Raw genomic sequence first — 18793 nt, forward strand, 5'->3', positions numbered from 1 at the left:
CGCCCTCCTACATCGTTTCCCACCACTCAAACCTTGTGCAAATGGCCTTGTTTTTCCTCTCTTGTTGTGTTTCAAGGTCGCGTCAATGTCTAGTATAACTAAAGGGCAAGGAAAATTCATTTGCACAAGGTTTGAGCGGTGGGAAACGATGTAGGAGGACGCCCTGAGGCTATCTAGCCAGAAAAAACACGAAAATTCCACAAGTAGGTAAAGTAAACAATTGCCGCATTTTTCACCAAACAGTGTTGCCTGTTGTATCGCGCGTTCAAATGAAATCCTGGGCTGAGCAGCCGTTGGAAAAATTAAGGCGTTTAGAACAGTGTAAAGTTTGAATTTCCCGCCGTTTGACAAGAATGACATTTGTTTATGTTTAATCGGGACATAATTGAACATGTTTGTTTTCAGCAAAGGGTGCCCTTAGATATTTGCTTCGAGAATAGGAATCATTAAGTTATTCTATTTTTGATGTAAAACATTGCAAAGAAAGAAAAAAGAAAGATTTTTTGGCTCTAAATTTTAGGTTAGCTGTCAACATGCTCCAATTAATCTACGTTTTAAAAAAGCACATCAATTGACGGTTTCCAACGCCTTCCCAGCTCAGGATTTCATTTGAACTTTGAACGCGTGATATTAGCAAGGGTTTTGCTGCCAGTTATTCTGAATTATAAATAATATATTTAGGTTTCGTTAGTAATTAGTCCAATAATTTTTTGTTATTTAGATTTACGATAGATACCTTTTTTCCTCAACTGCGAGTCACGTTTCCAACTACATAATTGTTTGAGAAAATTTTTTTTACAAGGTGCAAGAATAACGACGCCTCATAATAAAACAGGCACACGTCACGTTTTGTCCGTGTAATTACAATGCAAATTAATTAGAAATAATAAATAAAACAATAAATATAAGCCGAGGGCGTGATAAAATAAGTCAATAAATAATAACAGCCAATATGCATACAATGGTAGAAAATGTGTTACAAACGTGCACATTGACTACCATTGTGGTGATAAAGAGAAGACTTAATAGGCTCGGAGTCCACAACTTACGCAGAAACTGAAGTATTTAATCCCGCAAGAAATTTTCTGTCGATCTGTTTGGATCCGTCCGAAAGTGTTTAATCGCGTCAGGGTACAATAATCGAGCAGTGCCATCGACAATTACAGTTCGTTGCTCCCTCGCAGTTAGTATGAAATCTGTCGGATCTGCATCTGCGGTGGCAACTATGATAAACTGCAGCCACGGCCAGTTATTCTCCCGGTAACTGCATAATGGAGGAGAACGCCTCCTTCGCCCAAAACGAGTTCCGCATTTCAGGCTCGATTCACGCGCCTCTCGTCCGTTTCAGATCACAGATACCAACGACAACCCTCCGGCGTTCTTGGAAAGCGCCTATTCCTTCGACATCCCGGAGAACGCCCCGCGTGGTTCCAGAGTGGGTCAAATCAAGGCCACCGATCCCGACCTGGACACCAACGCCCACCTGACCTACACGGTGATCAGCGACTGGGCCAACGACGTCTTCTCGCTCAACCCCCAGACGGGGGTGTTCACTCTCACCAGCCGCCTGGATTACGAAGAGGTAGGTGATGGGGTTCACGAGAACCGGACGAATGAGCGTCAAGTTCACGGTTTGTTTATGTTATTTTAGAAAGTGACTTTGCCACTTTTAATGGCACCTTTTCACCACGAAATGAGATTTACGGTTTCAATTTCTGACGGACAACGACGACCTCGCGATGATGGGCAGGGGGAAGATTGGCTCCGACGCCGGAGCTTTTATGAATATTTATTTGTTTGATATCACAAAAAGGAGGTCGTGTCCAGGTTGCACTTTCGCAACGCACCATAAAATGATTTATCGATAACTATAATTAACTGCTTATCGCGACCGCGACCATTATTATTTAACAATATTTATAAGCGGAACATTACACAAACCCGTCACTTTTAATGGCAACAAAAAAACGATCGATGGGTACCATTTTCGACGATTTATTTAAAGACCCGCTATTAAAATCACAAAGATCCGGTCAGCCGATTCGATATCTATTCGGCAAGGTTATGTGTTTCGAAAACAAGTCGGTTCGGAGGTAGCACTGAGGGTAGAACGTACACGTCAAAAAAAAAAAATCAGATGGTGTAAATTGTCTTTATTCAGATCTATTTAGAGTCTAAATTTTAGACCATATTTAGATGGATAAGTTCGTTAGGACAAATTTATCGATGCTTTACGTAAGATGGGATTTATTAAATAGGATCCAGAGGCAGAGTGAAGAGATGTAAGTTTTGTCATACAGTGTGGACATAAAGTTTGGAACAAAATTCATAATAGCGTTATGTGATGTTTTCAAGAAAATCGCTCAGAAATGCCATCCTGTGACGTGCAATTGGTTTTTGCGCAATGACGTCATCACCAATTTTTTTAAATGACAACCTCCACTTTTTTCTTCTCTTTCTGATAGACCTTCCTTCTACCTAAACGATGAATGAAAAAAATTGGTAGCTTACATAACAATTTTTTTGAGAAAATGAAAAATTTTACTTCAAACATTTAATTTAATTTTGGTAATTGTTACTACTTCTGGAATTTTCGCGTTTTTTCTGGCTAGACAGCCTCAGGGCGTCCTCCTAGATCGTTTTCCACCATTCAAACCTTGTGCAAATGCCTTTTTTTCTCTCCTGTTGTGTTTCAAGGTCGCGCCAATGTCTTAGTATGACTAGAGGGTAAGGAAAATTCATTTGCTCAAGGTTTGAGCGGTGGAAAGCGATGTAGGAGGACGTCCTGAGGCTGTCTAGCCAGAAAAAACGGGAAAATTCCAGAAGTAGCTAAAGTAACAATGACCTTAATTTTTCATGTAAAAATTTTATTTGACCTCAGACAAGAACAAATAAACATCTAAGGTTAACAATAAAATTTTACGCAAATGTTAAAATTGCCCCCGCCAATCATTTAGACGAGTGTAGACACTTGGTACACTTCTAAATTGTTTAGTCTATTAAAATAAATCCTTGACTTTAAGTAACCTCATAGAAAAAAAAACTTATGTTAAAAATTAAATTAAAATTTTAGAAATAAAATTTGACATTTTCTCAAAAAAATTGTTATATTATAAGGTATCAATTTTTTGAATTCATCGCCTAGGTAATGGGAACGTCTATCAAAAAGAGAAGAAAAAAGTGGCGGTTGTCATTTAAAAAAATTGGTGAGGACGTCATTGCGCAAAAACCAATTACTTTATTTAAACAAATTGCACGTCACAGGATAGCATTTTTCGAAATAAAATCGACCTGTCCGAGCGATTTTATTAAAAACATCACATAACACTGTTATGAAATTGGTTCCAAACTTAATGTTCACACTGTAGATGCACATTATTATCAAGCACACTTTACATTAAATTAAAATCAGAATTTATTTATTTTGCTACGATTCTGACAAAACAGCGATACATTTTGATCAGTTGACATTTTTTGTCAATTTTTATTGGCGATGGTGGTTTTTCATTCTCACTGAACTACGTAACAGTCAGGGCTAGATCAAATTAAATCGGCTCAAAATTATCAATTCATCACATCGTGAATTGTTCCGAAACATTTACAAAAGATAAATAAATAAATTACGCAATAACGACATCAGTATCATCTTTGCTTTCAGTGTTTGCCGCATGACACATTTTCTCATTTATAAATTTTAGAACACGAGTTCTGTGCAGTTGAAACGTACGGTTAAAAGTTTAAAAATTTGGGAGTCACCAATTGAAGATATTCCGGAAATTCCTAAAAGCGAGCACCAGACACAACACACACGACCCAACAATTATAACTTATGTGAAGAACCTCATTCGTTTTTGCAAGTGATGAGCGTCAACAACACTTTTTTCCCTTGTGTTTTTTTTGCAATGTCTTGTTACAAAACAAAACGTAATTCATTTTATTCGAAGACTTCTTTTACTTCCCAATTATATTGTCTCCAAGAAAAAACAATAACGTTTCCACTATAATGACCGACAAATTTTTGTTAGCCTGCTTGGGCCAAATGCACATAATAAATGTCAACAGAGAATGTGATGTCTTCAATGCATTTTGCCCAATGTTAGCTATACGGATTAATTTTTATACATTTCCACATTCAACTTCACCCAATTTCGCCATTTTACATCGTCGACTTTTCAGTTTTCAAGTTTCAAAATAATTTTCACTGTACAGATAAATTCCTAGGTTTCAAGTTCCGCATGCTCTAATTATGTCAGATAATGACATGTAATTATTTATGAGTTTATGATTACATTTATGAAATTACACCTGAACTCTCAGTTGCGTCCAGGACACTCCAGTCTCTGTTTTGCAATTTTCTAAATACATACTTGTCTACATATACGAGGGCAGTTAATTAATTATTGTCCCTAACATAGAAGCCGTTGACTGACAGATGAAAAGTTGTGTTCTTTCGAATTTAACATTACATAATATACGTTTATCTGTGTATTTCTGTTTAAAAACTGTTAAGTTAATTCCGTCGTGGTGTTCGCGATTTTTTAAAAATGAATAAAATTGAAACAAGAGCTGTGATAAAGTATCTACCTGTGTAAAAGGGCTTATCGCCCCAAGACATTTATAAGGGTACGTGGAAGTGTTGGGTGACTCCACGCCTTCGTATCAAGTTATTAAGAACTGGTCTTGAGATTTCAAATTGGGAAGAAGAAGACACACCAGGTGCTGGTGCGCCGAGTGAAGAGTTCTGTCAGATTTATAGCGGAAAGAATTGGACTCAAAAAAAGCTCGGCACATTGGGTACCAAAAATGTTAACGGCGTGTCAGACATGTCACCGCTGAGACTAATTTGACCTTAATTAATAGAAATCCAGATGAATTTTTGAAAAAAAAATTCATGGTAGATGAAACTTGGGTCCATCACTATGACCCAGAGTCAAGACAATATTGTGATTTGGCATATTTAATAAATCTATTTTAGGTTATAATTTAATTGCACAAAATTAATTACGGAATTGACAATAAGACGAATATTTAACAACGAAACGTCATATGACAGGACCTGACGCCAATCTAACAAAAAATATCTTGGCCTGCTGCGTGTTTAGAACAATCGTGAACGGCTAATACTTTTCTGACTTTTGAAATGAAAGGTTTTAGGGTGGTACAGTCTGGTCTTTAAGGAAATTTTGACAATGACAATTGTTTAAAAAAAAGCACTATAATGTAAATATTACAAACAAAATAATTGTTTCGGTAGGTCTTAGGCAAAGCCGAGCGGGGGGAACAGTGCGGTGCGGGAGGGTGATCGACGATTGCGCTTATTAGCCCTAAGAGATTTTGTTGCTACTTCAGTTTTTTAATCATAACTTGATTAATATTCCCTCAAAATTATAATAATAAACACCACCGTAATCAGAGAATATCGGTCTTTAATTCTTAAAGAATACATTTTTTCGATTTGAGGCTTAGCTTTCGAGCAATGGAGTGAGAAACGTAAAAACACGGCAAAATTAATTAATTTTTGGCGTGCGTCGAACAGAGATACAGGCATTTGAATTTTATTGTTTCCATAAGACGCAATACATTTTTGAAAATTGTTTATTTTTTTACAACCAAACGGCTACAGAAAATATTACAAAGTTTCTACCAAAAAAATACTTGAACATCGGCTATCCGATAAGCTACGTAACTCGAAAATTTTGAATAACGCCCTTTTGCACACGACAATTTTTGAACTTTTTTTTTTTGGAAGTACACCTTTACATGACCAATCGATTTAGCAAGGTGTCAGCTTCTTGTCATTAACTGCCCACACTGTTTATTTCAAGAAAAATAAAATTCGTTTTTTCAGTTTTTTGGGTTTTTCTAAAAAATGAAGAAGGTTAAATTATGATGTTTATAGTCTCAAGAAAGCGTCTTGAAGAGTGCAAAATTTGTTGCCATAGCTTCTAAGGGGGATGTGCAAAAAAACACTATCCCCTTTTTTTTTCGACTGAGAAAAAACTTTAAACCACTGGATTCTTTCCGTCAAGATGCCTTTTTAGAGCCAAAAAAGTTATATCTTGCTCAATTTCGAGAAATTGCCAAAATTAAAAAAAAAATCTTATTTTTGCACATGATTCTTGCGACAGTGGACTATTTTCGCCTCCTAGTCAGTGGACTAGGTGAGATGACATTATTGTGAACCGCGGGGAATAGGGCGGTGCGGGAGGGTGATCGGTGTTTGCGCTTATTAGGTCTAAGAGATTTTGTTGCAACTTTAGTTTTTTAATCATAACTTGATTAATATTCCCTCAAAATTATAATAATAAACACCATCGTAATCAGAGAATATCGGTCTTTAGTTCTTAAAGAATACATTTTTTTGATTTGGGGCTTAGTTTTCGAGCAATGGAGTGAGAAACGTAAAAACACGGCAAAATTAACGAATTTTTGGCGAGCGTCGAACAGAGATACAGCCATTTCAATTTTGCTCTTCCCATAAAGCGCAATGCTTCTTTGAAAATTGTTTATTTTTTTACAACCAAACGGCTACAGAAAATATTACAAAATTTCTACCAAAAAAATACTTGAACACCGGCTATCCGATAAGCTACGTAACTCGAAAATTTTGAGTAACGCCCTTTTGCACACGACAATTTTTGAACTTTTTTTTTGGAAGTTCACCTATATATGACCAATCGATTTAGCAAGGTGTCAGCTTCTTGCAATAAACTGTCCACACGATGAACTTTTTGAGCCTCCGAGTTCTCTGTTAGTCGGACGATTATTTTGGTCATTTCGTTTCGCCACGAGAATTTTATAATTCGTATCATGCGACTTGGCAATCATGGAGCTAACTATCTGGCAACAATGCGTTAAAATGTAGCACGAGAACCCTCCGCTCAACTCAGGAAAAAGAAAAATATAATTGAGTCGAAGACTCGATAATATATTTGCACCATTGCCGAACGATTAGATGGTTTTCAATATAAACATTTTTAAATGATGTTTTTATAAAACCTGACGTTGTCAACTTGTAATCATTGAAGGATATTTTTTTCAAACATCGTGGTTTAAGTCATCTATTCCTAAATTGAGGAGCAACTTATCAAATCGCATTATGTCCACTCGAAGCCAAAATTCAGTTTGAAGTGGATTTGAAATCTTCTATAACTACTCTACAGCCCTACCTAAAGAAACTGCTAAAAATAGAATTATGTCTCTATTTAATTTCAGTTTGAAATCTGATGCTTGCATCAAAACGTATAATGTCCATCGACGTAGACGGATCAAAACGCATTATGTTGTTTCATTGGCATTTTGGATGCAATTTAGCATGTATCTAACCTCAAATTATCGGTCTCAATCGTGTCATTTAGTTTATAAATTATAAGTCTTAAACTTAATTAAAATAATATGCATAATTTAGAGAATACGGTTAGTGTAGGGTACGAAAGAGGATGCATATTTAAATTTCGAACATTTTTGTTTGCTTTTGTTTAAGTACCTACTTACCCATTTTTTTTTTGTTTATTTTGCATTTCGTGTTTGTTGTTAATTTTCAATTAAGTGTTTACCTCGGTTTTTACAATGTTATAATTAATAATAAGCACTATGTCCAAACATACCACCACAAAACGGATTACATTCACTAGAATGAATCAAATTGCATTATGTCTGATCTTTTTTTGATCTAAATGAGATCATCTATGTGATTCATCTAACAGAACTTCTCAAATGGCCGTATAGTTTTAACGTAAAGTGAATCGAATTAGGAAATATACGTTTTTTGCTTCTACCCAAAAAACTGTTTTGTGTGCCATAATGCGTTTTGAAGAGTTGCTCCTCAATTGTAATAGATTAGTATTCCTTTTTTGGAGAAATAAAGACAATAATTTAGGTGTGATGGCAAGCTCGAAATGGTTTAGTTGTTTTACTCAGATAGACTAGCAACAATTCGTTTAGATTATAACATAACATTTAAATGGTTTCTTCAGCGTTTTGCGCTTTTCTAAAAATCAAGAGTAAAATTATGATGTTTACCATTCAAAAGAATGACCTTGAAAAGTAGAATCCAACGGTAAAAAATTCAATATCATTCCGTTTCATTAAGGAACATTGTCGATTGAATTTGTTTATTTCAAGAAAAATAAAATTCGTTTTTTCAGTTTTTTGGTTTTTCTAAAAAATGAAGAAAGTTAAATTATGATGCTTATAGTCCCAAGAAAGCGTCTTGAAGAGTGCAAAATTTGTTGCCATAGGTTGTAAGGGGGATGTGCAAAAAAACACTATCCCCCTCTTTTTTTTTTTCGACTGAGAAAAAACTTTAAACCACTGGATTCTTTCCGTCAAGATGCTTCTTTAGAGCCAAAAAAGTTATACCTTGCTCAATTTCGAGAAATTGCCAAAATTTAAAAAAAAATCTTATTTTTGCACATGATTCTTATTTTCGCCTCCTAGTCAGTGGACTAGGTCAGATGGCATTCTTGTGAACCGCGGCGAATAGGGCGGTGCGGGAGGGTGATCGGTGTTTGCGCTTATTAGGTCTAAGAGATTTTGTTGCAACTTTAGTTTTTTAATCATAACTTGATTAATATTCCCTCAAAATTATAATAATAAACACCGTCGTAATCAGAGAATATCGGTCTTTAATTCTTAAAGAATACATTTTTTCGATTTGAGGCTTAGCTTTTGAGCAATGAAGTGAGAAACGTAAAAACACGGCAAAATTAATTAATTTTTGGCGTGCGTCGAACAGAGATACAGCCATTTCAATTTTGCTTTTCCCATAAAGCGCAATGCTTCATTGAAAATTGTTTATTTTTTTACAACCAAACGGCTACAGAAAATATTACAAAGTTTCTACCAAAAAAATACTTGAACACCGGCTATCCGATAAGCTACGTAACTCGAAAATTTTGAATAACGCCCTTTTGCACACGACGATTTTTGAACTTTTTTTTTTGGAAGTTCACCTGTACATGACCAATCGATTTAGCAAGGTGTCAGCTTTTTGTCATTAACTGCCCACACGACGAACTTTTTAAGCCTGCGAGTTCTCTAGTCGGAGAATCAGCGAATATTTTTGTCATTTCGTTTCGCCACGAGAATTTTATAATTCGTATCATGCGACTTGGCAATCATGGAGCTAACTATCTGGCAACAATGCGTTAAAATGTAGCACGAGAACCCTCCGCTCAACTCAGGAAAAAGAAAAATATAATTGAGTCGAAGACTCGATAATATATTTGCACCATTGCCGGACGATTAGATGGTTTTCAATATAAACATTTTTAAATGATGTTTTTATAAAACCTGACGTTGTCAACTTGTAATCATTGAAGGATATTTTTTTCAAACATCGTGGTTTAAGTCATCTATTCCTAAATTGAGGAGCAACTTATCAAATCGCATTATGTCCACTCGAAGCCAAAATTCAGTTTGAAGTGGATTTGAATTGAAATCTTCTATAACTACTCTACAGCCCTACCTAAAGAAACTGCTAAAAATAGAATTATGTCTCTATTTAATTTCAGTTTGAAATCTGATGCTTGCATCAAAACGTATAATGTCCATCGACGTAGACGGATCAAAACGCATTATGTTGTTTCATTGGCATTTTGGATGCAATTTAGCATGTATCTCACCTCAAATTATCGGTTTCAATCGTGTCATTTAGTTTATAAATTATAAGTCTTAAACTTAATTAAAATAATATGCATAATTTAGAGAATACGGTTAGTGTGGGGTACGAAAGAGGATGCATATTTAAATTTCGAAAATTTTTGTTTGCTTTTGTTTAAGTACCTACTTACCCATTTTTTTTTTTGTTTATTTTGCATTTCGTGTTTGTTGTTAATTTTATTTTCAATTAAAAATCTTGTCTAGTATTAGTTTGGCTTTTCAATTAAGTGTTTACCTCGGTTTTTACAATGTTATAATTAATAATAAGCATTATGTCCAAACATACCACCACAAAACGGATTACATTCACTAGAATGAATCAAATTGCATTATGTCCGATCTTTTTTTAATATTTTCTAAATATCTAGGGTCTTTTTGATCTAAATGAGATCATCTATGTGATTCATCTAACAGAACTTCTCAAATGGCCGTATAGTTTTAACGTAAAGTGAATCGAATTAGAAAATATACGTTTTTTGCTTCTACCCAAAAAACTGTTTTGTGTGCCATAATGCGTTTTGAAGAGTTGCTCCTCAATTGTAATAGATTAGTATTCCTTTTTTGGAGAAATAAAGACAATAATTTAGGTGTGATGGCAAGCTCGAAATGGTTTAGTTGTTTTACTCAGATAGACCAGCAACAATTCGTTTAGATTATAACATAACATTTAAATGGTTTCTTCAGCGTTTTGCGCTTTTCTAAAAATCAAGACTAAAATTATGATGTTTACCATTCAAAAGAATGACCTTGAAAAGTAGAATCCAACGGTAAAAAATTCAATATCATTCCGTTTCATTAAGGAACATTGTCGATTGAATTTGTTTATTTCAAGAAAAATAAAATTCGTTTTTTCACTTATTTGGGTTTTTCTAAAAAATGAAGAAGGTTAAATTATGATGTTTATAGCCTCAAGAAAGCGTCTTGAAGTTGAAGAGTGCAAAAGTTGTTGCCATAGCTTCTAAGGGGGATGTGCAAAAAAACACTATCCCCCTCTTTTTTTTCGCTGAGAAAAAACTTTAAACCGCTGGATTCTTTCCGTCAAGATGCTTCTTTGGAGCCAAAAAAATTATACCTTGCTCAATTTCGAGAAATTGCCAAAATTTAAAAAAAAATCTTATTTTTGCACACGATTTTTGCGACAGTGGTCTATTTTCGCTTAGTCAGTGGACTAGGTCAGATGACATTATTGTGAACCACGAGGAATAGGGCGGTGCGGGAGGGTGATCGGTGTTTGCACTTATTAGGTCTAAGAGATTTTGTTGCAACTTTAGTTTTTTAATCATAACTTGATTAATATTCCCTCAAAATTATAATAATAAACACCATCGTAATCAGAGAATATTGGTCTTGAGTTCTTAAAGAATACATTTTTTCGATTTGGGGCTTAGTTTTCGAGCAATGGAGTGAGAAACGTAAAAGCACGGCAAAACTAACGAATTTTTCGCGAGCGTCGAACAGAGATACAGGCATTTGAATTTTATTGTTTCCATAAGACGCAATACTTTTTTGAAAATTGTTAATTTTTTTACGACCAAACGGCTACAGAAAATATTACAAAATTTCTACCAAAAAAATACTTGAACACCGGCTATCCGATAAGCTATGTAACTTGAAAATTTTGAATAACGCCCTTTTGCACACGACAATTTTTGAACTTTTTTTTTTGGAAGTTCACCTATACATGACCAATCGATTTAGCAAGGTGTCAGTTTCTTGCAATAAACTGCCCACACGATGAACTTTTTGAGCCTCCGAGTTCTCTGTTGGTCGGACAATCAGCGAATATTTTTGTCATTTCGTTTCGCCACGAGAATTTTATAATTCGTATCATGCTACTTGGCAATCATGGAGCTGACTATCTGGCAACAGTGGGTTAAAATGTGGCAGGAGAGCCCACCGCTCAACTAACATTTTGTTAATTTATTTTTTTGTTTGTTTATTTCTGAAACAAGATACATTTATTGTACTCGTAATATCATATTATAAAATGGAGTATTCTACATTGATGAGGAAACTTATTCATTGTTGTCCTTTTTGTTGTTGTGCTATGCTATTATCTTAAAATCCCTTTTTATTACACATTCAAACAATCACCTAAATTTACCTTTATATTAATACATATTCTTTTATAGTTAGTACAGTTACACTATGTTACAGCCAAATACAATGTAAGAAACATTTATAATAACCCTGTATTAAGATCTCACTGTGACAAACTTGAAGAGACAGTGTTTGTTTCCCCAACGGATTCGTCTAAATTTAATTTCGATATCGCCTTTTTTATTCAGCTGAAAATCTTCGTGGATAACAATAGTTCTTTTCTTAATGAAAAAAAAAAAAATGTGTATTGACTGTTTTCGGTGACGGACGTCCATCGCGAATCGGTTGAAATTTCTCGCATTCCTCTTCACAATTATTCAAATATGTTTCCGTGACGGAATCCACCGAACCATCTATTATGTTAAAACATCTGTAATTGTGGCAACAATGGCATTTGCAGTCCTCGCCATACAGAAATAGTCATGTGCGATTATACACGGTTCTTGTAACCGTATCACAATAACTCATTAAAATAGGACTGTAGTCGGGATTGTTTTGCGCACGTATTTTCATTAACCGATCACATTATTGGCGAAATACGACAATTACGTATGTATGTATGTCTAGAGTTGCTGGTACCAAGAATTCTCGGCACTAACCGTCGCTCCCGCCGCACATATTTATTTTTGTGTCGTTTTTTTCTGGCGACGTGTTGCGCTTTCTAACGTCCGAAAACGTCAAACGACAAATAGAGAACACGGCAACCGCGCGACCACCTTCATTAATTACAAATCCGACGGAAACCAAAAATGATTAATCGACCGAGTTCGGCAACGTAGCGTGCTTTACACCAATTTCGCAACCTCGCGGGGACCTTATCTTTCCGATGTTATTGCGATTTAATGATAAGTTTGAGTTTACGCCGGCCCTTAGGGCACGATTAGGCGTTGCCGTGGAGAAATCGAGAGAGCGAAAGGAAGAGGAAACGATCCTTTTCGTTGTTCAAGGATAACTCTGATTGTTCGTAATTGTATGCAAAAGTTGAAAATGATCGGGAGCCGATGGCAACAACACGAATAAATAATCGTCCTGTTTGTTTTCGGTTTCAAGGATAATGGCTGGATTAGCGAGACGCGTACAGTCGAGGACTCGAAACTGTAACAACATTTAATCATAGGTGGTCTCGCAAAAACGACCAACAATCATAAGTCAGGGATTTTTGCCGAGCCGTTTACCGGCGTTTCGCTTAAAAATAGCAACGATGTTGCGTTGACAATAGTTCGCCTTTTTGTTTTGTTCGCATTTGCGAAACGCGAGAGCAGGGCTTCTCCGGTCTTCCAACGCGAAAGAACGAGACGGAAACGGGGTGCTGAAATACGGCACAGCCGCAAGGACGCTGTGTTGTATACATGAGGCGACCCGATGCGATTGTAAATAAATTTACAGGGAAGTTTTTACTGGAGTAAACAAAGTTATAAAGGTTGTCGTTTTGTGTTGTTGTTGTTCTCCTCGCAGGAACGATTTCATCTTTCGTTTCGTAATAAAGCTTCGACTGCGCACTGCGTGCGGTGTCGAAAAAACGAGTAATTAATGCTGAAAAACGCTAATCGCCTCGACCATAAGTCAAAGTGAGACCGGAATACAAATTAAAACGGTCGCCACACAGAGAGACGACTCGAAATCCTGAAATTCGATTTCTGAAGAAAGCAATCGCCGACCTGAAACGGCCGACTTATTTATGTAAAATGGTAGACGCATACCTACCTGCTTAGTTGAAGGAGTTGTTATTCACATTTATGACATTTAGTAGGAAAACAATTTAGAAATAACGAGATTTATTTGTTATCTCTTTAAGGTAATTCGCACTGCCGTAGGAGGCAAGGTCTGCCGTTCTCGTCTGTCTCGCCGCACAACATTTAGGGACATGGAGTTAATTAATTAAATACGAATGCGAATCGCCTAGTTTTATAAATGACTGTTTGGTCCAGCTTGCTACGAAAACTTGTCAAATTTTGAATGTGCCGCTTAATACCGAACGTCACATTTTTAGGTTAGGTTGTTGGGTTTTTAACCTGAAACGTGTTTTGCTCTCGCTGACGTGAGTGGCAAAAGTATGGAATAAATTCGTTAAAAATTAAGCAAAATGTAAAAAAAAAAATCTTTTAGACGGGTCAGTTTTAGTTTATAAAAATACATATTTTAATACAAAATTTATTTTCGCGTGATGACTTGATGGATGTTTTTTTTAAATGGATTTTTTTTTCTTGATTCTCATAGGCTTTTTAATTGTCCAAACGACAGTATAAAAATTTTGTTATCTTACATAAGGACATTTTTGAGAAAAAAAAAATCAAAATTACGTTGTGTTTCTGTTAAATGAGCCAATTTCGAAAACGTTTTGTAAAACAAATAACACATACCTACGAATGAAATTGACAGTACCATTTGACTGTTTGATTTATCTACTTGATTTTTTTGTCTTATTTTTGTTAATTAATAAACCTTTCGTTTCGAAAGTAGGAAACAACAATGAATGTGTTCTGTTTAATAAAATAAACCATCATCAGGAAAATAAAGCTGAACTAAAACTTCAACAACAAAACCTAACCTCACAAATTCTGCCAGTCTGTTCTGTTTACCTTCAAAAGCGGACGTATTTGCATTTTGTACTGAAAAATATGTATGAAAATATAAAGAATGAAAACTCGACTGAAAAGTGCGAACAAAATGTCAATGTCAGAAGTGACAGTTAATAACGAATTAAAATTAAATTAAAATCGGGCACAATAATATTTTTCCAAAGCTGGCTTGACCAGACAATCATTTATACGTACAGTCCATTTTTTTTTAAATCGGCTGTTAAAGTGTTGTCAAGTTGGCATGAGCAATTGAAAGTGCATTTCACGATATAGGTTGGCAACGTCGAGCCGTGCGAGGTCATCGGCGCTGTCATTGCGCATAACTGTCATTTGCGTTTGCGTTGAAAAATTAACGCACAAAATTTGAAAAGGTGCCTTCGTAGTGCACAGAGAGTGAAAAAATGACCCTGATTCGGTACTGCGAAGAGTTGAAAGGTGACAACCCTGAATTAAGTAAAAAGACAGTTTTGGAGAAAGCTTCAAACATATTCAATGTATCGTATTAAATACCTATTTTCTAAATTCTCATTTATTTCCGTAAATACTTTTCTAAAATAGATACGTTGGACGTCTGCAATCATATGTGATGGTTTTAAAACGACAAAATGTATTCAACCCCGAAAAAATTAATGTTTTCTTCATTGCTTAAACTGCAACTGTGTTTCATTACAAAAAATCGTTGTGTTCTACAAAATACTCTTTAAATAGAAGTATGTACCTACATAAACCTACATTTCATTGAAACCTTTAACACTGATTATGTTCGACATTTCAATTACGACAGACATAACCTCAATTTTGAAGTGGGGGGAATTGTTATACAGTTATTCGGAAAGTACAGGTTTTAGGGTAACACACTCTGGTCTTTTACAACGTTTTGACACTGACAGCTGATTTAAAGAAAAATAGACTATAGATACCCTGTTTTTACGCCATTGTTGACGCCTTCAGGAGAATTTAGAACGACCTGGTAAAGACCATGACCGGATCTGTCCCCAATTGAACACGTTTCGGAGACGACCGAAGAAGAGGGAAGTACCGTCGAAAAAAAAATTGAAATAATCGCGATCTGACGTCACCCACCTTTTCTAACAATTTTCTTCGTACGAATGTGAGAATCTGAGAGAATCTACTGCAACGTGATTTTAATAAAGAACTGTTTCCATCGGAGCACAAACAAGCCCATCGAATACCAATCATCGTGATTTTTTGATCGTCCATCGGTCGACAATTTCGCGAGTCGTGAGAGTTCAACGATTCCTGAAACGTTGATTTCGAATTCAACAATAGAAAACGCCAAATGATAAGTTTCGAATACGTTAAAGTACTTAGCATAATCGTCGGAATTTATAACACCACTCACCTGTGAGAGACAGATTTATCGCAATATAAAACTGAATTTATAATCCCTCGCCTCCGAAACACCGTTAGACCGGTCGACGTTAGTTACTTTTGGAAAAGCTTAATTGAGCTCCGATTGGCCAGGACCCCAAAAGATCCATCTCGAGGTTACACAACGTGGAAATCGGTGCCTATGAGCTAGCGTGATCTATAATAATGGCGCATTGGAGGCCGTTTGCGTGGGCACAAGACCACTTGCTCGGAGTAATTGTAAGAGAATAATTATCGGAGCTAATTTAGCGTTTATGCAGGCAAAATGATATATGACGGCGGAGGTGTGTGATATATTTGATAAGATGTCGCCGTCTTTAATTATTGGAAACGTATACGGGTTTCATCACATCGTCGACGACGACGGTCCAACCTTGGCGGCCAATTCGGCGACAAAAACTAGAAACTGCAACGTCTTCAACGGGTTCCGGTAAGCGAGCTGCTGCTGTTGCTCCTGCTCCTGTTGCATTACAGTCGGCCGGGTTTTTGTCCACGGGGATGATCGTCCTCTCCACGAACGATTGTTTATTATTATTCCTTCCCGTCATCGCACCAGACTTCGAGACATGAGCTCTCGAAAAGGTAAAATCATCACGACGGATATAAATTTTAACGGACAATTCCGTAATATTAATAGAATATAGATTGATTCGTTGACGAGTTTTTGTCGCAGTTTCTTACTTATAGATGCTCGGCCTCGCTGTGTACCAAGGCGTCCAGTTTATTACTTCGACACTATCCCTCTGCAGAACAATTTATTCCGTTTTTGCCGGAACGGGTTGCTCTGGCTCAGCGGCGGAGTCCTCCGACTCGTGTCAACTCCGTCCACCAAAACGTGGAGTAGCTTTTCTTCTTTTTCTTCCTCCCACGATCTGCGCGGTTTTCCGCTTTTTTTTGAGTTTGTTGTGGTCACGTGGTCGTCGATTTCTTCCAAATAAACGGTAGCACGCCACTGGTTTACGGTGTTTGAAGGTTGTGCGTGTTATTTTTTTCTTCGATACAATAATATCGAGTCGTCGTCGCTTCCACCACAGTCTTAATTTGTCGAAGACTGTCGCGGCCGTCCAAACATAACCTCACTCATAAATAAACATTAGATCGTCCTTAATGGTCGACCGCTTGAACTAGATCGAGACGAGCAATAAGTTTATAATTTCTTGTCGTTTCTATCTACTTATTAATTAATTCAGCCGGTCTGGCAGCAGGTAGTACTAATTTAATAATAATATCTAATTAAAGCGGCGTTGCGTTCGCGCACCGCGCCCCGGTGACAAAACAAGTGTGAAATATGTTGTCAAAAAAGAATAGGTAGGTAGGTAGGTACGCCACGACGACGATGTCGTCAATAAATCTGGCCGAAAGTTTAACGAACGCACTAATTAACGTAATTCGAAATTACCGGCTCGTAAAACTCTTATCGAGATCAGCTTCCGTCGTAGCTCCATCCATAATGAGCCAATAAAATCACTAAATGCCACAAGAAATCATTTTTATTGATCCCGCAGGTCCAGCACTACATTCTGGTGGTGCAAGCCCAGGACGCCGGCCATCCGGCCCTCTCCAGCACCCTGACGGTGTACTGCAACGTCCTCGACTTGAACGACAACACGCCCCTTTTCGACCCGATGTCTTACACGAACGAGATCTTCGAGAACATCTCGGTGGCCACCCCCGTGGTCACCGTCAGCGCCACGGACCTGGACTCCGGTGAGAATTTTTCCTTTCGGAATGACAACGTGACGAAGTTAGTGTCGTGTGGTCGGCGCGCAGATTACAGGGCCCTATCGGCTGCGTAAACCAACACTGTGTCTAATAACACGACATTACAGACAATGGTCGCGACCTCGAGGTCGCGGTGCCATAAAAGGCGGGCGAAAATCGCGAGCCGATTCGATTAAGATATGTTAATTCGGCGCCCTTCGAGAGACCGCGAAAACTAAAAAAAATGGCGACGGTGCATCGGCCCACACGTTTCGGCTTTTCGACGATTCCTCAGGACCGATCTTTCCTAATTGCTCTATTTGTCCTGTCGAGGGCGCGGTCGATGCGCGCCTATCGGCGAATAAATGTCGCCAGATTAAGACCATTAAGGTATATCCCCAATTACATTTGCTTTATTTGAGCCGAGCAGATAGCTTAATGAGTCGTTCGGGACACCCGGAATATTCATTAACGGGCATTAATACAGGGTGTTTTGAAATGCGTGCAGAACTCAGAAAAAATATTTAAATAACTCTATGTCAAAAAATGAAACAATTTTTTTAAATTGCTTTTAGTCTTCTACGTTGTCCTACAACTTCGTAGGTAAAATTTCGGCACATTTTAAAAATACACCCTGTATATCATGTTTTATAAAATGTACGCCAATGCGAAGTAACCTATAGGAAATATGCTTTAAAACAAGGAAATCGCATTAGTGTACATTTTATAAAACATGATATGTATACAGGGTGTATTTTTAAAATGTGCCGAGATTTTACCTACGAGGTTGTTTGACAACGTAGAAGACTAAAAGCAATTAAAAAAAATTGTAGCTCAAAAAATAAATGTCGTTTTATTTTTTGACAAAGAATTTTTTAGATAGTCGTGGTTAAATTTTTTGCACGCATTTCAAAAACACCCTGTATACACGATGGATTTTAGGAGCCGTCCCGTCGAACGTAATCGGTGAATAATACCCATAAACCATCACATAATCTGCTCCATTAACTCGCGACCTTACTGCTTCTTGCAGGAGAGAACGGCAGGATCGTGTACAGCATCACGGCGGGGGACGAGAGAGGCGACTTTGAAGTGATCCCGAACGGGACCATCATCACCGGCAGGACCCTGGACAGGGAGCGTCAAGGGCTGTACAATTTGGTGGTGACGGCGACGGATGGAGCGGTCTCGCCGGACCAGCGCTTGTCGTCGACGGTGCAGGTGAGTGACGATCAAAAACTGGGCCTTGAACTCGTCTCAAAAATTTCTTCGGTTTTATTGCTTAATTACGATGATTGTTTCCAAAAACGTGGAATGCCCCGATAAGGATTTAATTGCCAGGTAGGTAAGGCATAATC

General features: G+C 37.1%; 2 protein-coding genes across 2 annotated transcripts in view; one reads left to right on the forward strand and one right to left on the reverse strand.

The window, feature by feature from the left end:
* The window catches only part of eIF3k (eukaryotic translation initiation factor 3 subunit k), a 117196-nt gene extending 99712 nt beyond the window's left edge, over positions 1–17484 (reverse strand). The window contains exon 1 of the mRNA XM_069049876.1: positions 17480–17484. The gene's annotated coding sequence lies outside the window, so the exon portion shown is untranslated. The remainder of the gene's footprint in view (positions 1–17479) is intronic.
* Positions 1–18793, forward strand: part of ft (cadherin-related tumor suppressor fat) — an 89488-nt gene that overhangs the window by 56316 nt on the left and 14379 nt on the right. Inside the window, exons 3-5 of the mRNA XM_069049875.1 lie at positions 1349–1582; positions 17240–17441; positions 18469–18656. Coding sequence (XP_068905976.1) covers positions 1349–1582; positions 17240–17441; positions 18469–18656 — 624 coding nt within the window. The remainder of the gene's footprint in view (positions 1–1348; positions 1583–17239; positions 17442–18468; positions 18657–18793) is intronic.

The sequence above is a fragment of the Tenebrio molitor genome, chromosome 6, assembly GCF_963966145.1.
Source record: "Tenebrio molitor chromosome 6, icTenMoli1.1, whole genome shotgun sequence".
Lineage (NCBI taxonomy): Eukaryota > Metazoa > Arthropoda > Insecta > Coleoptera > Tenebrionidae > Tenebrio > Tenebrio molitor.